Source organism: Nylanderia fulva, unplaced genomic scaffold (assembly GCF_048542155.1).
Source record: "Nylanderia fulva isolate GAGA-0341 unplaced genomic scaffold, ASM4854215v1 Scaffold8, whole genome shotgun sequence".
NCBI lineage: Eukaryota > Metazoa > Arthropoda > Insecta > Hymenoptera > Formicidae > Nylanderia > Nylanderia fulva.
Genome location: NW_028190916.1, coordinates 1,872,546 through 1,895,618, shown reverse-complemented (window position 1 = coordinate 1,895,618; position 23,073 = coordinate 1,872,546). Strand labels below are relative to the sequence as shown.

The 23,073-nt window shown below is 31.1% G+C and overlaps 2 protein-coding genes across 4 annotated transcripts in view; one reads left to right on the top strand and one right to left on the bottom strand.

The window, feature by feature from the left end:
* The first annotated feature begins 821 nt into the window (after positions 1–821).
* Positions 822–2,709, top strand: LOC114935098 (peptide deformylase, mitochondrial). The gene is made up of 3 exons (XM_029307846.2): positions 822–1,152; positions 1,924–2,301; positions 2,415–2,709. The coding sequence occupies exons 1-3, from the start codon at positions 925–927 to the stop codon at positions 2,523–2,525; spliced, it is 717 nt and encodes a 238-aa protein (XP_029163679.1). The 5' UTR covers positions 822–924; the 3' UTR covers positions 2,526–2,709.
* A 290-nt stretch (positions 2,710–2,999) lies between these two features.
* Positions 3,000–23,073, bottom strand: part of LOC114935100 (tachykinin-like peptides receptor 99D) — a 94,008-nt gene continuing 73,934 nt past the window's right edge. For 2 of the 3 annotated variants that reach the window (XM_085489302.1, XM_085489301.1), the window contains 4 exons: positions 21,636–21,854; positions 18,116–18,266; positions 10,675–10,871; positions 5,888–7,020 (listed from right to left, as the gene is read on the bottom strand). In XM_085489302.1, coding sequence (XP_085345428.1) covers positions 6,666–7,020; positions 10,675–10,871; positions 18,116–18,266; positions 21,636–21,854 — 922 coding nt within the window. In that variant the 3' untranslated portion in view covers positions 5,888–6,665. Of the gene's footprint in view, positions 5,266–5,887; positions 7,021–10,674; positions 10,872–18,115; positions 18,267–21,635; positions 21,855–23,073 lie in introns of those variants that run through there. The other variant, XM_085489303.1, reaches the window with a different exon arrangement.

Genomic DNA, 23,073 nt, shown 5'->3' with positions numbered 1-23,073 from the left:
GCTAATTTGGAGACGATTTTTCCTTAGCAAAAATATCAAGAGAGGTAATCATTTTTTACAACTTTCCCATATTTGTCATTATGTATCTTGTAATTAAGCCTCAAATTAAAATTTTATTAAAGTAAACTCCACCTGAAATTAACTGAAGAATGTAATTATGTTACATTTTTAACTTCACAACGTTTAGTTTTCAAGAAATCCATTTTTTTCAATCGCTTATAACTCGAAAATTATTGACTTCTCAACATTTTTGCTAAGGAAAAATCGTCTCCAAATTAGCCAGAGAATCCGCTCTTAAATTTTGTCCCACCTGTTGCAGAACACCCTGTATAGTGTGTAGCCTGATATTGGCTGAAAGCGGATCTAAGAATATCGAGTCATCTCTTCAATTTTGTGCTTAACTTCACACTTATATTAGTCGTGCAACGCTGTGATGGACCGTGAAAGCTAGCACTTTAGATTATACTAACGTTCGACTGTTTAGAAGTGTATTTCGTGCAAAAAGATTGTAGCAAGTGTCGTATAAAGTGTTCCTGTTTAATATGAAATATATGCGAATTCGGTCTCTCTGATATATATTTCAAATATATCTTTTCGTCAGAGTGATACGAAGATTATGCCAGGTTATGTCAGGTACCACATATATATTGCTATTAAAACTGTCTAAAAAATATTTTGTGTATTAAATTTATGCTTTGCATGGCTAAATTTTGAGTCGATGCAATTTTATTATTATATTATTGAAACGTCGACATCATTTAATCGTATCAATTTCCCTCCAATTTAACCATTGCTTTGCGCATGTCTTGAATATGTCGTCATCATCAGGGTAGAAAACATAACGGTGAAAATATTCATCACAGATGCGATAACCTAAATTTAGGCTATCCGCTAAAGATACGTGAAAAGCACGTGTAGTGAATAATGTTTCGACCATATCATTTCGCTAATACAGCCTCACGTGCTGTCATTAACAAAAACAATGCACGATTTGTAAGTTTTCAAAAGTTGAAAGAAACATTCAAGCATCTCTTGAGCACGGATTCCAATAAATTACCGTATGAACATGTTTGTCAAATTGGTGATCCTGTCCTACGTGGTCGTGCCATGCAGATAAATCCAGAAGTCATAAAATTGGCAGATTTTCAAAAGGTAATTATAAATTATAATTTTTGTAATGCCAAGTTTTTTAAGTGTAAAATGTTAAATTAGATTAAAATATTTTTATAACATTTTTGGACAGTGATAGTCTGAAAATTATATATCATAAAGAAAAAAGTTATAATTTTCTACATGCATATATAAATATAAATAATAATAATAATGCTGCAAATAATTGTCTACGATGATAGCAAATATAAGATTTACAACAAATATATAGAAGAAAAAAGAAACCTATAGTTTGTAAAAAAAATTTTATGATTATAACATAAAAAATGCTATATATATTGAAATATGATATTGTGTTTGATTAAATAAAAATATATTAAGAAATACTATATAGAAAAAAACTTATGCACTATCTTATATACATATATGTAAATTTATTTAAATTAATTATGCTGATGTTTTAGTTTTGCATTCATTATCAATATTACTTGTTTCTATATAGAGATTAGAAAGAATTCAAAAGATGTGATATTTTTATGTTTCTTGAAGAATCAAACACATTGTTTCTATTTGTTTGTTTTAGTTAAATAGTTACTTATTTTTAGTAATTATAAATAATATCAAAATAACTTTGTACAAGAATTCATCAGTATTTTTTTCTATTCAATTTTTTCACAATTAGTTTATTTTTTAAGAATATTATTATTGTTTTTTCTCATTATTGTAGGAATTTATTTTATTATAATACATTAAAAATCTCATAATGCAATGCAAAGAAACAAATATAATATTATATCATTATTGATTATTCAGGTAATCAGACATTTGATAAATGTCATGCGGCAATATGAAGCATGTGGTATGTCTGGACCTCAAATTGGACTTCCATGGCAAATATTTGCTATAGAACACACGGAACAACATATGAAAATGGATCACCAGGTTATCAACAAAGTTCATGAGATGGAAATTATTCCAGTGACAATTTTTATCAATCCTGAATTAAAAGTTATAGATTATACGCCTATCATCTTTTATGAAGGATGCGAGAGCATTCGTGGATATTCAGCTGCTGTGCCCAGAGCTTATGAAGTGGAAGTTACAGCTCTGAATGCTTCTGCTGAACAGTTTACATGGAGAGGACGTGGATGGTCCGCTAGAATAGCACAACACGAATATGATCACTTACAAGTAAGATTTAGAGAAGAGAAAATATATATATATATTTAATATTAAAATATTATGTATTTATGTAGAATACACTATAAAAAATACACTAAATAATTTTGTTTTACTTTTTTTAGGGAAAACTGTATATAGATAAAATGGATATGAACACATTTCACTGCACGGCTTGGGAAAAAATTAACAAAAACAGAGGCAAAATACATTTAAATTATGGGCCGAAAAAATAAAATATATTGTATATTAGTATTTACATTGACTAAAACAAATGCAGTGTTTTTATATGAAAATTAAATTGCGTTTATTAATTGTCTACAATGTAATCTGTATAAAATATGTAAAAGTGACATTTAAATCATGTAATTATCATATTAGTATCATTTTGTAAGCTAGTCTCTTAAAATTGTTATTAAATTAATTTTTACATTATACATGTTTTTATTTATAGATAACATTATAAATAGAAGAGAATGTAGCATCTATACTATTTTATTTATAGAATAATTTATAGAAAATAAATTGATTATATTCTTTGATTAAATTGAAATTGTTTTATTATTTATTTGAACTCAAAGAAGTTAATTAATGTTTGCTAATTACATGTCATGGCATATAATGATTTATCTTGATAATAGAAATCGTTTATATCTCAGTACAGAAGCATATAGTTGTTCTATCTTCTACATTGATTGAAATACAATAACTACATAAAAAATTAGATGTTTTATTTACGCATTTTCCAGGATACAATCATAGCACACTATCAGACATATTATAGGTATGCAGAGCTATATAATACCGAATGAAGAGAATAAATATTTTTTCAAAATCGTATTCTTACATGATTTCTATAGGGCGTTACATTTAATTGCTATCTTACTAACGCAGTTTTAAATATCGTTCATTTGTATTATATTCTATCACGTTTATATTTTTCAATGGTCTCTGAGATATGATATTAAATATATATATATATATATATATATATATATATATATATATATTAATGCAGATATAATCTATGATTTTTTTATTATATACGATTTGATTGCATTTCTTGATAACGAGAAAAAATTTCTAATTTTTTTATATATATTATTTTAAAAATGTATATGAATAATCGATTCGTAAAATTTTTTTCTCAAATTACGACAGAGTTTATATTTTTCAAAGGAGAAGAATTCCAAAATAAAACCATTACCCGTCTATTTTTATTTAGAATAAACTTTATCTAGAGATTTGCGAATAGCTAGAATATTTAGTACAAAAAGCGAGTTATAAATATCACGTCAGCGGTGGTATGAAAAGTTCTTTGGTTCCGAGTATATCCTGTTTATTGTTTCAGCGCGTCATTCATGTATAGAATGTTTTGGACCGTTCAGAGAGATATGAAACATGCTCGCTTTTTCTGATAATATGATCTTTTAGCTGCGCATTTGTTATCTTTTCATAAATAATCACGATTTTGAATATTTTCTTAATTATGTACTTTTTATTATAATTATGCTATTATGCGATGTGTCATATGTACATCTAAATCGTATCTTAAAAAGCGTTTGTTTTCCCAGAGTATTTCTTGCTCCAACGACATCTGAAATTCTAAACAAAATATGCGTCATAAAGAGAAATTATAGATATTTTTCTTGAATTTGTTAATATTTAAACTGATATACAAAGTGAGAATAAATAAATAGTAATCATATATATCTAAAAAAAGATATATGTACATTAAAAATAAATAGTTTCTTTAAAGTACTATGCAAGTTACAATAATTGATAAAACAAATAAAATAATATTATATTAATATAAAAATAAAACAGGATATCTTAAACTTTATTAAAAACTTTAGACCGGCTTTATGATATTAATATGTCTAAATAGAAAAATGTGTGTTATTTCCAAGTTTATTTCATGAATAAGCGAAGTGATTAAAATTTAGACTTTTGCAAATAAAAAGTAATACTGTGTGAGAAGAGTTTTGCTGATTACCTACAGATTATCTACGTGTTCACAACCACATTTATTTAGTGTGCATATTCACACAGAATTTACAACGTTTGATTTATTAATGAGAAGCTTGTAATTCATTGCAGTTGGTTGTGAAGATACATTATATAAACTTAAATAAAAGGTTCCACATTTGATTTTTTACTTATTGTTAGTGTAAAATATATGTGTGAATTTTATATTTTTATTCTTATGCTTATTGATTGAAGAGAAGTGTCTTATTTTACAACAAGACCAAATCTTATACCGAGCATTATTTTGAATTTCTTCATTTTTTCCTGGAAGAATTAACACATAGGAACACGACAATTATATACGCGCGCGTGCACGCGCGATGTATGTTATACATTATGAATCATTATTTTTTTTATTTAAACATTATATACACTCTCCTAACACCAATTATTCGCGAATTGTATGTCTCCGTTTTTGAAAAACAGTGTGTATCAATGTGTATGGAATATTGGTCCGTCCATCTTTTTACCTGACTATGAATGATACGTTATCAGTAAAGAGATATAATTCAATGAGAACAACAGAATTACAGTTTTTGAATTACACATTATGTATAATACAATAATAACACAGATATCATCACAATTACGTTTAGTGATAGAGTAAAACTCGACTAAAGTTTTCGAAATAAAATAATTGTGTCTTTTGGTATGTTACAGAGTGACTATCTAACAGCGGCAAGAAATGTCTTCCCTTCTTCCGAGATGTGATTAAGCGTAGCCGCGATTCAGCCGATCACGCAGACAGAAAGGAAGAAGCAAGGAATAAATAAGTTTCTTATATCCAGGTATGTACTCGTTGTTGCTGAGGGTTTTCCTCGTCCTGTCAGGACACGTGTCCTCTGGACTGCGAAGTCCTCCACTTTCTACCGTGACCTCGATGATGAGCCAACAGCCGGTCGTTTCCGCCTCTCATTGATTGCAGATGCAGCGGTATTCGCACCGTGCCTATTGAATTAGAAATAGGGCTTGTTTGCATCGATACATCGATTAGTACGTATCGTGCTAGATCCAATTATACTATGATAATTAATAGAGCCATTTCGCGTTGTTGTGTTTAATCGTATGCGTAAATTCAGGTGTAATTTGCTCGCGAATGATCGTTTTGTCTCGTAACAGAATGCACGAAAATTAAGAATTAATTCTAGAAGAAAATCTAAGTTAATTATGTGCTGATATTTTCTATAATAGCAACGTGTATAAAAGAACTTAACATATAATTAAAATGTGTATAAAAGAACTTAACATATAATTAAAATGTGTATAAAAGAACTTAACATATAATTAAAATGGCAAACATATTTGATGGAATGAAATATATATGAAACAATTAAACGATTTTTTGATTAAATTTTATGAGGTTTTGGAAATTATATAATTATAATACATATTAATATATAATAATAAATCTATATAAAATATAAAGCTTGCTTTAAATTATATATTTATAATTCATAATAAAGTTCAAGATAGATTTCTATTTATTTAATTTTATGTAATAATATAATGTAGTACATATATAGGAAAAAGTAAAATAAAAAAATTAAGAAAATATAAAATACACATACGTACATATATTAAGATATGAACTATTTATAATTGTAGATGAATTTCTGTTTTGTTTTGACGCCAATTATAGAATCATGGTCTAAAGCAGTTGCTTTGTAGAAATAAAAAACATTTGCTTATTCCTTAACGTAATTTTCTTGTCAAAAATTAAAAATTCTTTCAAAAGTAAATTGATATAGAATTTAGATATACTCAATTTTTGATCTTGTAAATATCTCTTGTAAGTTGATGTGATGTTAGCAAACGAGAAACCCCGTGTAACAATTACAGTTTATTTTCCATCACGCTTATTGCCTTCCTGGCCTAAGCCGAAATCGATATCTAACCACCGTGTACGAAACGAGTTTAGCCTGCATTGTGCAACATTCAACACTGAAAATGTATCCGATTCTTATTTCCCAACGAATTGCAGTGAGCAAATTAAATTCGAAAATAAAAATCAAATATAAATATATATATATATATATATATACATGATACGTCCCAAAAGTAAGATTTTTTACACTCCACCGAAAAATAGCGCCAAGAGGATCCTCTTAATTTAAGATGATATTCTTAATTTATTCTTATTTTCAGAAAAAAATATACTAAAATTTAGAGAACTTTCTTAAATTAAAAGGATTCTCTTGGCGCTAAGAATACAATTTTTTCGGTGTCTCATTACTTTCGGGACACACCACGTATATACCTATATTAGATATGAATTGTTTAACATAAGATTATATTTCGTTGTTATCTTTAAATTCGAGTGCATCAATTTACATGGAATTTCGCGATGATTAGCATGATGTGCAATTTCTGGACGTGACAACCGCGTCGTCGTCATTGTTGACGATGATATTGGGGACTAAATGGCATAAATCTATGGGGGAGGCTCGTGCATCCCCCTGTGTCGAGTTAGCGTGCTCGGGATGAGGCTGCAATTCGTTCTTAGGCGTCGTAGAGCCGGTGCTGCAAGCGTGTTCGGACAAAGTGTACGAGGACGTACCGTTCCTTGATATCCTGGTGTGCATGTCCGGGCTACCGGTACAGCTATAGCGGGATGTCACGGCCTCCGAACGCGATAGGGACGGTTCCGATGTCACTCGTACCCATGGACACCAGAAAAAGAACTGGGCGAAGCCACGGCGAAATCTGCGACGCACAAAACACGCAGAGGAATTAACGTAGTGAAAAATCCCGAATTTACTTTCAAGATTAAATTTTACCGCATGATATATGTGTATGGATAATTCTAATCTAAATATCTTCATTTCTTAAAAAATCTCTTATTGCGCTTGAAAAAAAACATCCGTAATTATAAATATTGAATATATATTTCTTTATATATTATTTTAGAATATGAGAAAGTCTGAAGAATATAATTAGCAGGTTTTTTAAAATGAATCAAAATTATTTGATTCAGAGCTCTACTATCATATACTATATAAAAAAAATGACTTTGTTTTAATACTTCTACTTTTCACGAAAAGAAGTTGTAGTTGCTGTAGATCGTAAAATTTTCTCATATAAGTGGGTCGTCTTTTTTCCATGATATCCCCGCGAGAAATGAATGGTCTAAATAATACATACATACATACATATATATATAATGTAAAGCATTTAATTTCTCGGACGAAATATCTGGCTGTCATTCCATTTACATTATTACATAAATCATACATCACATATAAAAAAAATTGTAATAACAGCTATAATCGCAAAGTTTTTTTTTTATATAATTTATCTCTTTTTCATGTTATAAAGAAGAACAATGAAAAATAAAAAAATGATTGAAAAGAATTTAGAAAGGCATTATAAAAACTGCTTGATTTTTCAAGGAAAATATTACGATGTTATTTAAAAAAAACAACTCAACGATAATTCAAATATATTTATATAGTTTTATTTTAATATTTTAACTTTCCGCAAAAGTATCAATTGTAATATAGTAGATTGCAAAATTTCCTTACATGATCCATCTTCTCTTTATACGTTATGCATACAGAAGAAGAATAGATCTTCTACAAGAAATGCATGTAATCAAAATCGCCTGATTTTTTCCTCAGGGAAATATCCAAATAATATAGAAGAGGCTCTATGATCCAATTATTATGTAAAGAATATATATCGCGTCATTATTATTGTGTTTACTGTCATTATGAGATCGCGGTCCGAATGCAAAAGAACATAATATAATAATTACATCACTTCTTATGTAATATTATATCACTTATAATATTATATCACTTCTTATATACATATTTATAACAGGGTGTCCATCGGTCAAGGAAATCTGGAAAACTGAGTATTGTCACGGAATTTTATAAATCTGGAATTGTCAGGGAAAAGTCAGGAAATTTTACTATTTATTTTTTATATTATTCTACATTGTCTTAATAATTTGAAATTTTTTATTAAATAAATATAAACTTTTTCTTGATTCCAGCACGCTAATTTTCTGTGTTGTTAAAAATCGATTCATCTACAGCGTGTTTGTTAATTTATATTTTCATTGTTGTGTTATTTTATTTCAATGTGTTTAATAGAGATAAAACTAAAAAATTTGATATAATATAAATAAAAAAGGTGATTATTTAAATAGGTTATAGTGACATGTTTGTTTCGATTATCGTCGTTTAAATTTTTCGACACTTGTTAGAGTCATTGCTCGAATGCTGCGTTATTAAAAATTAAAATTTAATCTTTATTTACAGAATAAATTATATATCACAAATTCGAGAGAAATTGAAAAAAGGCAAATTAAAGAAGATTTGAATTTGATCCTATTTCAATTTTCTGAAATTGTGATTGTCTTGCAATCGCAAACTTAACTTTCATTGTGAAATATCTGATTTTAATACAATATTGTAGAATAACACTTTTGAATAAATATAATTAAGCTGAATATATATTATGTAAAAAAATCTTTATAATTATTTAAATGCTTAAATGCAGAGCACTAAACATTTTTTTTATTTTCTGGGAGGGAATTACTGCAATGACCTATCTTTTTTTCAATTAACTAATATTAAAAACTAATATTAGAAAAAATAAAACTAACCTGAGGAAAAATAAAACTAATCTAAGGAAAAATAATACTAATATTAGGAAAAATAATACTAATCTTAGGAAAAATAATACTAATATTAGGAAAAATGTATTTTTGGCAAGTTCTAAAATATTGAAAGTAAATATAAAATATAAAATTAAATATAAAATTGAGAAATGACGCGCGCTACGCACGAACTTTTGTTGTTCTAGTAATACTCAAAAATCAGGGAAAAAATTAATTTCTGGTCTTGGAAAATTTGAAAAAGTCAGGGAATCTTTTTCATTGAATCTGCTGGACACCCTGTTATAAGAGATCGAAACATTTTGTCGCGATGACATATTAAAAAATTGTAATCTGCTGTTCGTATTTCAAGCGGCGAGATGTATTATATTATATATTCTATTATATTTTTTTAAATCACACTTTTTTTCTAGGACTGTAAATTCTTGCAATACCGATGTTAGTAAGGAAATAAAACGTATGCGTGTGACGTGTAAAAGAGGATCGGACAGAGGGTTTGAGGTCAAAGTTACGATTGTCGATCGACGCTCTATTTATATTTTCATTTGCGGACGAAACGAAATTATTTCGATTCCTCGCTGAAGATTCGCGGCTTTTATCACGGTTAACGATGTCCCTCGAGTATACACAAGTCGAGTGTACACAGATCGACACATGTATGTATGTATGTATGTATACATTTGAAACAACGTTTCTGCGGTGCTAGTCGATCCATCCTGTCCACGAGGATACAAATCGCTTATATTTTATCGAAATCTCGATCTAGTTGACCACGCGATTCCATTAACCAAGAGAAAGGAAATATTCGGCATTCAAAGTGGATCGCGTTTGTGTAAATGGCGTTAATGGTAGCACTACGATGTTATTTTCTGTGTTCCGTAATAACTTCGGTCTTCCGTCTACTCTCTATAAGTATCTCTATAAGCCGGATGAGCTTATCTTCCGTGCTACGTTGGATTAACTCTCGATAGTTCATCAAACACTCTCAATGAGGCAACGGCAATATGAATTGCATTCGAGTTTTCTTAATTAACAACTTCATTTAAAATGAAGTTAAATTTAAAGATCGCGATGAATGACCAATCTACAGATCTTTATAATTTTACAAATATTTGAGCGTATCCTGCTTGATGAGTTTTTTATCTCGATGATTTAAAAGATAGTATATATAATCCGAACGTAGTAATGGAATCTGTGAAAATGTGGAATTTATATATCACGTTTTAATAAACGTGATGTACAAAAATGATAGTAAACATGAATTTGAAATATTTCGAACCGAGAAATTATTTAATTATACCATATACATATAGTTCGAAAACGATATATTTTGTAGATCGGAGATCTGTGTTTAATTTGTATGTATAAAAATGCGCGTTAATTAGCATAGAATAATTTAAGTTAGTCTATGGTATCACGATAAAAGCAAACTTGCGAAGTAAAGCACGGTATCTGAAATGGCGAGAAGGAAACTTTCGCGAACTCTGTTAATAAATGAGAGGATTTGTCGATACTATGTTTACGTATTCGCTTATCTTATGAAGTAAGAGATGGACTCTTAGGAAATAAATCTGCAGTCATAACTGGCATTATGAAAATTTAATTTTCATTATAAATACCTAAATTTATGTCATATATTTTATGTTTTTGATCAAACAAATGTACATTGTAAAAACGAAGCAAAATGATGCACTTTTTTAATGACAGAATAGAAAAGCATAAATATCTCTTACCTGGTATTCATCCAACAATAAATTATCGGGTTGTACATGCTGTTGGACATCGCTAACCAATAAATGCCCAGAAAAACTTCTTGGATGTACGGTTCATTTGTAATCTCTGGCAAATAGGACGTCACAATGAAGTACACATGAAACGGAAGCCAACACACCGCGAATATCACTACTACGACTATCATCATTTTTACGACCTGGAATATAAAAAGAGTTTTCTATCAGTCGAACAATTATTAAAACATCGGTCATTTATCCGTGATTAGTTCTCTACGAAGACCTTTCCAATTTTGTCATGAAGATATCAATGTAAATATATAAAAAAACGAAAGCTGGTACAAAAGTAAATTCAGTAGACAACATGATAAATTTTCTATTATAATTCATATCACAATTTTGCGATCTTCATAAATCAGAGATAACTTATGCTTAAATTGTCCAAATAGTATAACGAGAAATAATGAACTTTGCACATATAATTAAATTAAAGAGATTATAATATAAACGTTATATTATATTTTGAACACAGTTTGTAACGTAAATAATCTCAATTATTTTATAAAACAGAATAGAAATAATGTGTAAAATGTATAATATTTATGTCATTAAATTATCGATATGATTTTAAACACCTGTTAGATTCCACCCATTTGTGTTACATTTGATACCGCGAACGAGGATTTTTTGCGAATTCTATTTAAATATTCTGCGAAAAATGTGTTGAGAAATAACAGGTAAACTCGTAGGATGAATTAATTACGGTTAGAAATGACGTGCAAGATTTAATTACAGAGCAGCAATAACGAGCGGTAATTGTATCCACTATCTATCTATCGTAGGATTTTCTGCTTTCTCTTTTGGGTCTTTTCCTTTGACATTTTGTAAACCGGTCTTGTATAGAATAATGTGCCCGTTGAGAGTGGCAGCGTTATCGGCAATTCAAGTATTTTTAATTTCCCGCCTGGCAAAAGCAATTAACAAGCTTCACGTTAATTATTATTAGTGCAGCGCGAGAATTAAACTATCGATTGTACTTCATCGATGCATTCTTTGTTTCGATTCTGGCAGTTTTGTTGATCCGTATAAACGCACATTACAATAAATATCTTTCAATATGTGTTTTTCTCACCAAGAGTTGCATAGATTAAATTTTTATTAAATTTGTGATAACAAAGTGTTCGAATCAAGAAACTCATTTTTCGTTTTTTATTATTTTTACGAAATTTCTTATCTTTTTGTCGTGTTAACTATATATATTATGTTCTTGTCCATTCGATGAGAGATTCTCTTTTTTTCTTTTGAAATTAACGACGTTTCGCGCAAGGTATAGTTCTTGTAATCAGGCGAAGACAGCTTGCAGAGGACAGCTACTTGCTGAGAAATAACTTAAATTGGATCTCTTAGGATAGTTACAAACTATACTTCATTATTTTCTTTAGATAATTGAAAGATACGTTTATATTCTCCTCACGTATGTGCATATACACGAGTCAAATGTGCGGGAATTGTTTCTGATTTATTTGATTATAAATTGCAATACAATGAATACATACGCATCACGTCAATTTGCATTGAAAAAAATAAAATAAATTTTAATATTCCGGTGCAATCACGTTCGAAAAATTGTTATAAAGCAACGGACCGTGATATTCCATCCGAATATTTATGTCGACCTTTGGCAAGTGTCTGCGAGGCTTTGCGATACGCTCAGTATTCTTGTTGCTTCTATCCCACGTTCTTTACAAAGTCGGGTAAGAATCTGCATTTTTCTTCCTCGCTGGAAAAATCTACGGTAATCGCACCAGCGTTTTGTTCGCGGCAAACAATGAATTTTGAATAGCGCTTAAAAACTTGTATAATTTATCTTGTATAATTTATCCTTCCTTTTTTTTCTTTATTGTTTTAATTTTTTTCTTATAATTTTACTCATAAATTTTCTTCAAGTATGACTGATGAATATGTACATGGATGAAAAAAAAAAAAAAAATAAACGGTATATAATCGACAAATTTGCATTACATCTGCGCAATGCAAAATATTTGAAATTTTTTATTTATAATTTGAAATTTTTTTATTTTATAAATTTGACTGGAACTCGAAGAAAATGTGTTAATTTGGAATTATATAATGATTAATTGTTCGCGTGTATTTGCGTATATTTTCAGAGAGGATAGGAAGCGACAGTCCAAGAGACCCGAATGGCGAGAGTTATTAACGGATTCTCATCCATTCTTCCGGCAGTTGAACGAGAAGAATTGGTCCCCATTCATCAGGATTTCCAAAATAAGAAAAAGACTAAGGGGTTCGAGACAATTCAGCTCACGAACCATACCCATTTGCCATATCTTATCTGGAAGGATACTGCGCGCGGCTGTTGGGTAAGTCTAATTAAGGTCAAGGGAAGTAGTGCGTCCCGACACGACTGGTCATATTATCCAACATCTATCCTTTCTCCCGCACACAATGTCAGAAGCTAGCCTCGCTATTAGTTTCTCCATTATTCTCACAGGTTTGTAATAGCGTACACATTCATACCTTACAAGCCATTTCCGTTCCTTGAATTTCCTTGACGTGAATTGAGTGCATGTCCGATACGATTTCAAGGAGAGTTTTCGTTCGTGACATTGCGTTTTTTACAGTTATCACTGTGTAAAAAAATATAATCATTGAAAACTATAAAAAAATTTAGTTGATGTTCTCATTATTAGTTTAAGAATTGAAAAATTTCTCGTAATATTTTGAGAATTATTTACTTTCTCATTGAAAATTTGTTTAAGTACAGATAAGATTTAATTGTCTAACGTCATACATTTTCAAGAAAATGACATGAATTCAGTTCTTATCGTTCTCGTATTTAGTGTACGAAACACGTATTTCTACAAGAATTTATTATTTTTCTAGAGATATCAGAAACAAAAGATATTTGATATAACATTCGAATAAAAGCTAATGGGGCTATATTGCAAATGTATATACTTAAGTGCGCTCCAGATGTATTTGAGATTCAAATTTAAGAGCGACACTCCGAAGAGCTCAAGTGCTTTTCCTCTCTCGTTTCGCGCACACCTTTTCTAAACCACACATATTTCATGTGCACATTTCAAATATTAAATATGTATTACATATCTTAACGTATTAAAAATCTCTTGTAGAGATTATTCCAATTTTATATCTTGGCCGTGCCCAAGTAAAAAATTTGGTGCCTTGTGCACAGGTATTTAATTCTAACGAAAAAATTTAGTTTCGTTTAGAATAACGCACTGTCATCCGCGATTTGGCTCTTATTGCCTATCTTATATATGTTAAATTTATATTTATATTACAGAGCCTAGTTAAACTCTTAATATGTATTACATATTTCAAATATGATTGAGAGCTTTTAAATTTTTTAAGAACACCGACAGTGGTTTTCCACAGTTATCTAAGAACTAGAAAAATATAAACGGAATACATAATAATAGAAAGCTTTAGCTTTTGCTCTATGCGTATGTAAATTTAACAGAAGGAACGACTTAATTATATCATTTGACTAAATCAAATTCCACTCAAAAAAGCACTTTCCGGTTTCAAATAAATTATCTCCCAAAGAAAACTTATTAAAGAGATACGAGAAGATTGCGAGTATTTTTTTCAGAATAAAAAGTACATATAAGGATATATAGTATACAAATATCACGTATGTGTGTGCGGCTTAAATGATAGAGTAGCTATATTATAGGTATTGTGACACACCACAGTCTCTAACCAGTAGATACCGGCCGTTTGTGTCCACACATATCGTACGGTATGCCTATATAAGGGTTCAGGGTGCCACTTGTAATACACGGGCCGCCTCTGTGACGGACGTGAAACCCGCACGCCTGTATGTCGGCGGTCGGAACATTGCGTCGATACGATATGTGACGGAATGGAGCAACGATTCCGAATATGGCAGAGCGGACGCCTTTTGTCGTCTAATCGAAATCCAATGAGACTCTCGCCGCGCTTGAACATGCCGAGGAGGGTAGCTTAAACTAGATTCTCCTTGAGTTCGCACGAGCGCGAGCGTAGTTCATTGTTATGTAATCTCTCTTCTTCTTCACGCATATCTTTGGTATTCTCATTCGAAATAAGGAGTTTTTCCTCCGACAAGCATAGATGAATAATGATGGATTTTATGAATTATTTATGAAATATAATACCACTTCTGGATATTTTACTACATAATTTATATTAAATACTTCAATTATGAGAAATATATGAATTGTATAAATCATTATTACCTGTGCAGTGTTACGTATAAAAAAATTGATGTTTTGTGCTTAAAAAAAAACAAATTAAAACTCAAAGCGTAAAGACGAAGAGTTTAGTAACTGAAATGTAAATGGAAGACTAAGTCATAAGGTGATTCATTTTGCACTAACAATAAGTTTCTAACTTCATTAAGTTTTTGCATACATAGTTACTTTCATTATCTTTTGTGCACGATTTCTTTGCGCATATTTTTATAGAACGAAAACAAAGTTATAGTGATAATTAATTATCGATTAGATTTAGAATAGAATTCATTATGCACATGCAGGTGCTAATGTAATTCTTTTGAATTTTTAAGAACGTGAGAAGAGCGATAAAAAAAGTTATCAATTAACGTGATTTTTAATTTGTGGTTTGTCAATACTTTTAATTTAATGATTTTTCAAATTAAAACAGGTACTCTTATATAAAAACTTTGTGGCAGTTTTCATTACAAAATTTCTAAAATTAATTACAAAAATTTCGTGTCCTTTGTTTATATCGAAATGATAACGCGTTAGCATCGAATTATATTGATGTTGTGTGTGAAGTGGTTCGATAGATTGACTAAAGAAAATATGCATCTGGTCTCGTTGTATTAGTATATTGATTTACGCTCTTTGTCGCGAATTCATTATACATCCATTACATGACGGATCATTTTTACTTATCCGATAATTACGTTTCATTTATTTTCTCGTTCTCGCGATCGCGATTAGAGATGACATTTCATTATTATAATTGCACTTTATTATTATTATATTTATATCTTATACTATTGTTATCTTGCAAAAATATGTGTATGTGTATTGATGATTTTTTAATGTATTATATTCATTATATTACTATATATTATTATTATATTATTATATAATTATAATATAGCTATATAATTACATTTTTGCTAATATATTATTATTTTACTATAATCACGAATAAAATGTTCTTCGAGCTAAAAGAGCATTTAATTGCAGCGTTCGTGAAATGAAGGCAACGGCAAAGGTATGAAACATGTATCTTTGTATTTTTTATGATTTTTGATTGCAAAACGTAGATTCACAATGAATATTTATCGAGACATTTGATATTTCGTCGCTTGTATCGCGCAAGCGAGCATTACTTTTTTATTTTGTAATTATTGGATATGACTTGGTTTTCTTTTTATAAAAATATGCGAGCGAATTAAATCGCATAAGTATTTCTTTTAAAGACAAAAGAATCGCGTCCCTTGAAAGAGTATTATTCTCTTATTTCTCTGTTCTTGAGGCCAGAATTAACTAAGCATCCCAAAATCCCAACGTCGTATTATTGTCCGTCGAGAACAGATGAAACTTCCTCCTGCGAGCTTTATTGAGCCAGAATAGTCGGGAGTTAAAGTCAAAGCGCGGAAATAGAGGCCCGCGATGTGACCGAGTAAAGGTGCAGGGGTCAGCCAGCCTAATTACAAGTTACGGCTTTAGATTCAACCTCTCTGTACCTCTGTGGTATTCCGGTTGCTTATAATCGCCTTTCGCATGTATACGTGTGATTCGACTCATTGTTAAGTTTGAAAATCATTGCAGATTGCACCCAATTAGAAATAGGCGTCTTGTATTGCATAATGACATTTGCTATCTCGTATATAGCAAAATATATTTAAAAAATATGAAATTATCGCTAATATTAACCTTCGTATAGCTAATTTTTCTAGATGCCGATAGATATTCATGGAAATAAAATATATAATATATAAATATATAAATAAAATAATATATAAAAAAATATCATTAATAATAATTTTCTCTAAAGTTTGAGACTCGTACACAGTATCTCTGTAATATATGAATTTAAAGAAATTTCGTATAAAATTCGGACATCCTGTAGTATCTTTTGCATAATTTGTTTGCCTTCGCTGTAAATAGACAAATATCTTTTCTTTCTAAATGTACGGCCTCTATGAGAGAGCCAAATATTCATCCATAATAAAGATTATCCATAAGAGTCGTTAGGAAAAGATAAGGAGAAAAGACAAATTTCAGAATTCCTACGTATTACATATTGCAGCGCAGACATTATTAAAGAATTTCCGATGTTATTTATTTAAGAGAAAATCACGGAATATTCTATCTTTTTCCCCTAGAGTCGAATAAAGGCTAAAGCCAATATCAGATTATGAATTATTATCGTTTCATGCAAATCTTTATGCCGCCCCGCGTGTATTTCCGGATCTGATGGATTGTTATACGCGATTACATGTGGCATATTGTGTGTGCTTTGTAAAATCAATTTTTACGTTATTTGTCATGATGATTGACGCGTTAAAATTCTAACTTCCTTCGATCGGACGTTAAATTCATTTTTCCCGAAAGCTTAGACAAACTCGCAACTTGGCTATCATCGATATGTTCGAAGGAAATAAAAGATCGGAGATTTTGATGAAAGATTCCTTTGACAATGATAAAGCGGAACGAATGTGATCGAAATACATTATATGATCGCTATCTTGTCACTTTGTTCACTATATATGTATAGTACCAATAATGCGTAGTGCTATTTTTCAACGTATGTTGTTACATCATTATAAAGATGATCGACGACGCAACGCTGCTGTAATAATCATACGAGACTCGTTAGAATGCAAAAAAATCGTGTTATATGTCAATTCATGTTTTAAATAACGTATTCGAGATTTATTTAGTATTTGGAAAGTTAGAGAGGAGAAAAAATATGTTTATTTTTCTCTTGCAAATGACTAAGAGACTGAAATTTGAACAGAAATAGTTTTAAAGTGTTCTATTTAGCATTAATAAATTAAGATATATATTGAATTTCGATTCAGCGATATATAACAAAGACGTACACGAAATTATTTATTGTTAGTTGTATTACTTCGCGTATATATATGTATATTAAATGAAGATACTGTATCTTCACTTAGCAAACTTTATCGCGAATTTACGAAACTTATCAATTATCTTTTATTTCTCTTTCGTTCAAATATTAAGAACGAGAACAATTTACTTTTTTTTTTAATAGAATATTTCATCGTTATGAAAAAAAAGTTGGACACAGAAAAGGGGAAACCTTTTTACTGCTGCAAATCGCCCTTCGATCGTGAAACAAAAGCAATTTCAGCACCTGATTGTACACGGATATTTTTATTTATTTTATTTATATACACGATACATACCCTCCGTTTGCTTCGAATGTTCTCGAGCTGTCTGGCTGTGGCTTCGCCGATGCTTTGCGAGCCCCACAATTCCAGACCGACCCTGGCGTACGTGAATGTCATGGATCCGATTGGTAGAAAGTACGTCAGTATCATGAAGACAACGTTATACCTGAAAATCGATTAGAGAGTCATATCTTTACACGAGAGAAAATTTAGTTTTCGACATAATATTAAAATTTTTATTTTAACACAGCGTCCCGCATCAGAAACGTATTTTCCTTTCTATTTTAATCTAAACCAAATCTGTTTAAAAAAATAAGAGTCGACTTTTCCTAAGCTAGAAATCTGAGATCGCATTATGTTAACTAACATTGAGAATTAAAGTGTCTCGATGTGCCTTGTAAGCTCCGAGAGCTTAAACAAGTAGGAAAAAATTGTTTTTTTTTCCAATTAATTTCGCTTTTCCATAACAGAAAAACGTAATTTAATGTTTAATGGAACTGCAAGAGTTTTAAATCGGAAATTAAAAATGTTGTAAAAGTAATAGGCCGCAATGAAGTTTTTATTAAGGAAATCTTAATTTCAGATTCGCGCCATCAGATATTCATTAGGTATATAGAACGGTGTAATTTATAGTCTAATAGTCTAATTTATGTCAAAATTTCACTGAATCATGTGTTTTGTTTCGAGTGTGGTAGGGCATACTTTCGACATAATGAATTTAACGATAAACAGAGAGATAGAGAGAGAGAGAGAAGTGAGAGAGAACGGGGCCGTGACACGCGATGCTCAAAGGGAATGAAAATATCGTGGTATCGTGATTCCGCTTTCGTTCAAAAGCATGACGCGTGTAATCGCGCTTTCGGAGGCGTCGATTTCAAGTGAAAATAATTCACTAAATTCTCGATTATCGATCATATTCACCGCATGACGTGACGGATATTACGGCAAGTGTACATATTATTAGACTTAATGAAGTGATAAACGGTGCACGCATATTCCAGATTATTGTTTGCTAACGACCGAAGCGTATCGATGGCATTATCAGGTTGCAATTGGACGGACGATTAAACTGAGATCGCAGCGTTTTCGAAGCATGTAATCATTTCGGTACACGACCGCGATAATCGCGTATAATTGTCATTAATCTTTAGCGAATGAGATGCAAGTATCGATCTGCCGCTATCGAAATTTATGGCAGAAGAGCAGCCGGGTATTTAAATGCGCAATATGAAAATGCATGTAAAAATTACAATTTTTCATCAGATAAAATTTGCGAGATAGAGACGTAGACTGAATTCTAAAGATTCAAAGGACTCGAATATTTTATGTGAGCAAGTATTTCAAGAGAGCAGCGTAAATATATTCACATTTTTTTTCAAGTTTTAACTCACACATTGCGAGAAAGGCTAACATGCAAGAAGTGCGTTGACTAAATTATCATTAAAAATTTTCCGTATTTGAACGCGAAAAGTGGCGAAGACCGAATGTTATCGTAATTGACACCGCAAATTTTCCTCTCCCTAATGATGTTTTCCCTAATCAAAGACAATTCTCTTCTATCTCCGCATACATTGATGACGTTAATTAAGATTAGCTGTGAAAGCGACGCTAACAGTTATTAACTCTCTCTAATCGCGAATATTTAGTTCACCTGAACGAGTTAAAACGTACTCAGTCAGCGTTAGAATTATTAATAAACGGTAATGAATTCATTAATAGATTTTACCGCAACTGCGCTACAATTTGATTACGAGGCATCGCGATTATCAATTTACAGTAGTTGAAATTTCATGCAATTTCTCGCTCGCGAACATCGGTGTTGATTCGAAACAAATAAAAAACTTGATTTAGAATACGCTGGCACGTATTTTATTAAGCTATAGAAAGCTGGTAAAAAAGAATAGAGCGATCGCGTAAGCCTGTTTAATGGCAGTGAACGAACGAATGCGGAAATCTCCCCGGAATATTCGATTCTCGCCGCGTTAATACCGACATTTATACAAATTGGTTTCCGCTGCGCTCAACGCGAGGACTGCGTCTGGGAATGTTCGGCTTGCGGAAGGAAGAAATGTATTCGGAAAATCTTAGCAATATTGAGAGTGAGCTAGTCTTATGATAATGCATGCAGAAAATCGCACCTTGAAGTTGAGTATACCTAAAAGGAAGAAGATAAGCCATGAATTATGTATTTTATCGAATAACGATATACGTTTAGCGTAAATAAAAAAAGTACACGTTTTTCAACAACGCTGTCTGCGTGAATTATTGGATGATTAATTTGAGATGATAATAAAAAATAAAAAACATGGATAGTGTCATCAGTGCTTCTACAAGTTTAATCGTATTAAGTGATAATAAAAGATGGAACTCTATTTTCGATTAGTTTTTACGATCATGACTCGTGCGACATAAAATAAAGTTTTTCATCTCGCGTGATTTTTCAGAGCGGAAAAATTCAGGGAGGCTGTATATATCTATATAGAGTTTATAAAATGTAGTTTATGACGAAATTATATTATATACGCGATATACTATAATATACATTCGATTTTATGTCTTGTCGATATGCACGCAACTTAAAAAGCCCAAGCTTTCATTGAACCGGTGAAAGTGCTCGGGTGAACTTAGAGAAGACTCGATGTGTTTCGAGAGGTCAGTTTGAACCAAAATTTTTGTATCGACCAACGATGAAATCGACGGCACTGTTAAATTTCGGACAATTAAAGATAATTGAGAGAAGAACGAAATGAGCTTTGAGTGGTTGCGTGAGTCTCGCAATTGCTTTGGAGAAATTCTTATACCGGGTCGAGATTTACAACGATAGATATCTAGACTCGCGATAGCTTCGATTAAGTGACATGAATTATTTAGGAAAGTGCCGTTCGAAGCAGCATCTATATCGGGGATTACAAATTATCCGACCGCATGCGTGATTTTATACATGACGTGCTAAGCACGATAGCCAGGGGATGGGCTTTAGATTATAACGTGTCCGAATCTTTCAATTAAGAAGCAGGAAACTCACTTTGGGGCGAATGCGTTATCTTGTACGAAACGTTTTCGCGGTTCTATCTCAACGTACAATCATACAGAAACGCAAATGTGGAACAGATGTTGATCTATAATTACAACCTGATCAGAGCCGATATAATCGCACGAGTGGAACATAAGTATTTTGAGGGAATCTCGATACGTTTACGGCGCACCGCATCCAATCGAAATTGAAATCTATTTAGCGCGTTAACCCAGAAACACCTCGCGGCGAAACGGAGAAACTTATTATGCGATGGTACGCGTGGCATTTGGAGTTTATATGTACTTGAAAACGTGAATTGAAATTAATTGTAAAATAATGCTTTTATACACGTATGACATCGATAATCGCACACAAGGGGTTTATTTAAAATAAATTATTTGATAAATATTACGCGAAGAATTTGGTATATCTATATCAAGAAAAACTATATATAAAATATAATATAAAATTGCTAAAAGATTCGCGAATACATATTTATTATTAAGATGTTCGACTTACAAATATTCGTCGTAACTGAGTCCGTTGTCGTCCCTGTTCGGCCAATCGCTATAACAGACGATGCGAACCTCGCCGTTCATGAAATTCTGGGTGTAAGTGGTGTAGAAAAGCAGCATCGGTAAAGAAAGTATAGCCCCGACGATCCAAATAACGACTGCAACGCACAGCGTCGCCTTCTTTCCCATACGTGGTCTCAAGGGATTTACAATAGCCATGTACCTAAAATAAAATTTATATTAAAAATTATAATTAATAAAGAAAGCAGTTATATATAAATTAAACAATTAAACTGTTTTGATCAAACAGCTTGATTAAAATATTATTTTTTAAATATTTAGAATAGGATATTATATTTCTTACTTAAAATAGATATTTACGATTTGTTGTAGATATTATTATAAGTATGCATACATATAATTAAAAAATAATATATTTGTCATGATATAAGATCAACAATATAATATCGCAAAACCCAAAATTACGGTATTACTTTCACCAAAAAATATAATTAGGTGCTATGTTTCTAAGAGAATATTTGATGGCATGAGTTTTGTGACAAATTTTCCTTACTAAAGCCAACTTGCTTCAGAAAAGATAATAGCTCAGGCAGAGTATCAATCTGTTTTTTCTTTCCGAAAACAAGATACATTATAAAAATGTATCCTCGAACGAGGAAGATGCGAACGCAATCGGAGAATAATATCATATACGTATAGCGAAATCATGTTTACGCGACTGATACATCTCAGAAATAAGTTTTAAAGCTTTGCCGTAGGCGAGCGTATTAATATACATATATTTGATCTCTTTTTAGTAGAGAAAGAGAGAGAAAGACAGGCAAATCTAATCGTAAAATTCATATTACTGATTGTGAACGAAGATTGCTAGTACTATAAGAACGAAAAAGAAGGGTAGAGGCGCAGCGTGTCTTCCTGCAATTTCGACAAATGAAAGTTCGTGCAAAGGATCGAAAAGGTCAGACAAGAAAACGATGAAAGGAGTCGCGAAATCTATTTTCTAATATCCAGTAATCAGGTTATTTCGCGAGACACGATGTAGTAGGATCAAATCCCAGCGATATGTCAGAATCATGTCTCTCGCGAAATTGCAGCGATCTCTCTTCGCCATCGAACAATTCTGTTTTTACGCCGCCGAGAGCGGATGTGTTCGCGCAAAGTTCCTGTTTTCTTGAAAAATCTCGCGAGAAAAATATGCCAACGATATCTAACAATGGAATAATATAAACGGAAATTATGCTATAATTTAGAATTCTTATGTATGTGTATACATATATATATATATGTATAATATATTAGCTAGCAGAAATGCGCTTCATAAACTCGAGGTGGATGAATAATGATGCTAATAATGATGTAAACTTATCCATTGTTATATGAGCCATCGCATAAATCCTATAGTGATTTTAATAGCTATGTGT

Bases quoted from the DNA above. Each gene is read 5' to 3' on its own strand.
- LOC114935098 (XM_029307846.2), top strand. From the start codon at position 925: ATGTTTCGACCATATCATTTCGCTAATACAGCCTCACGTGCTGTCATT. The intron at 1,153-1,923 runs GTAATTATAAAT...TTGATTATTCAG, and splicing joins AATTGGCAGATTTTCAAAAG to GTAATCAGACATTTGATAAA. The intron at 2,302-2,414 runs GTAAGATTTAGA...TACTTTTTTTAG, and splicing joins ACGAATATGATCACTTACAA to GGAAAACTGTATATAGATAA.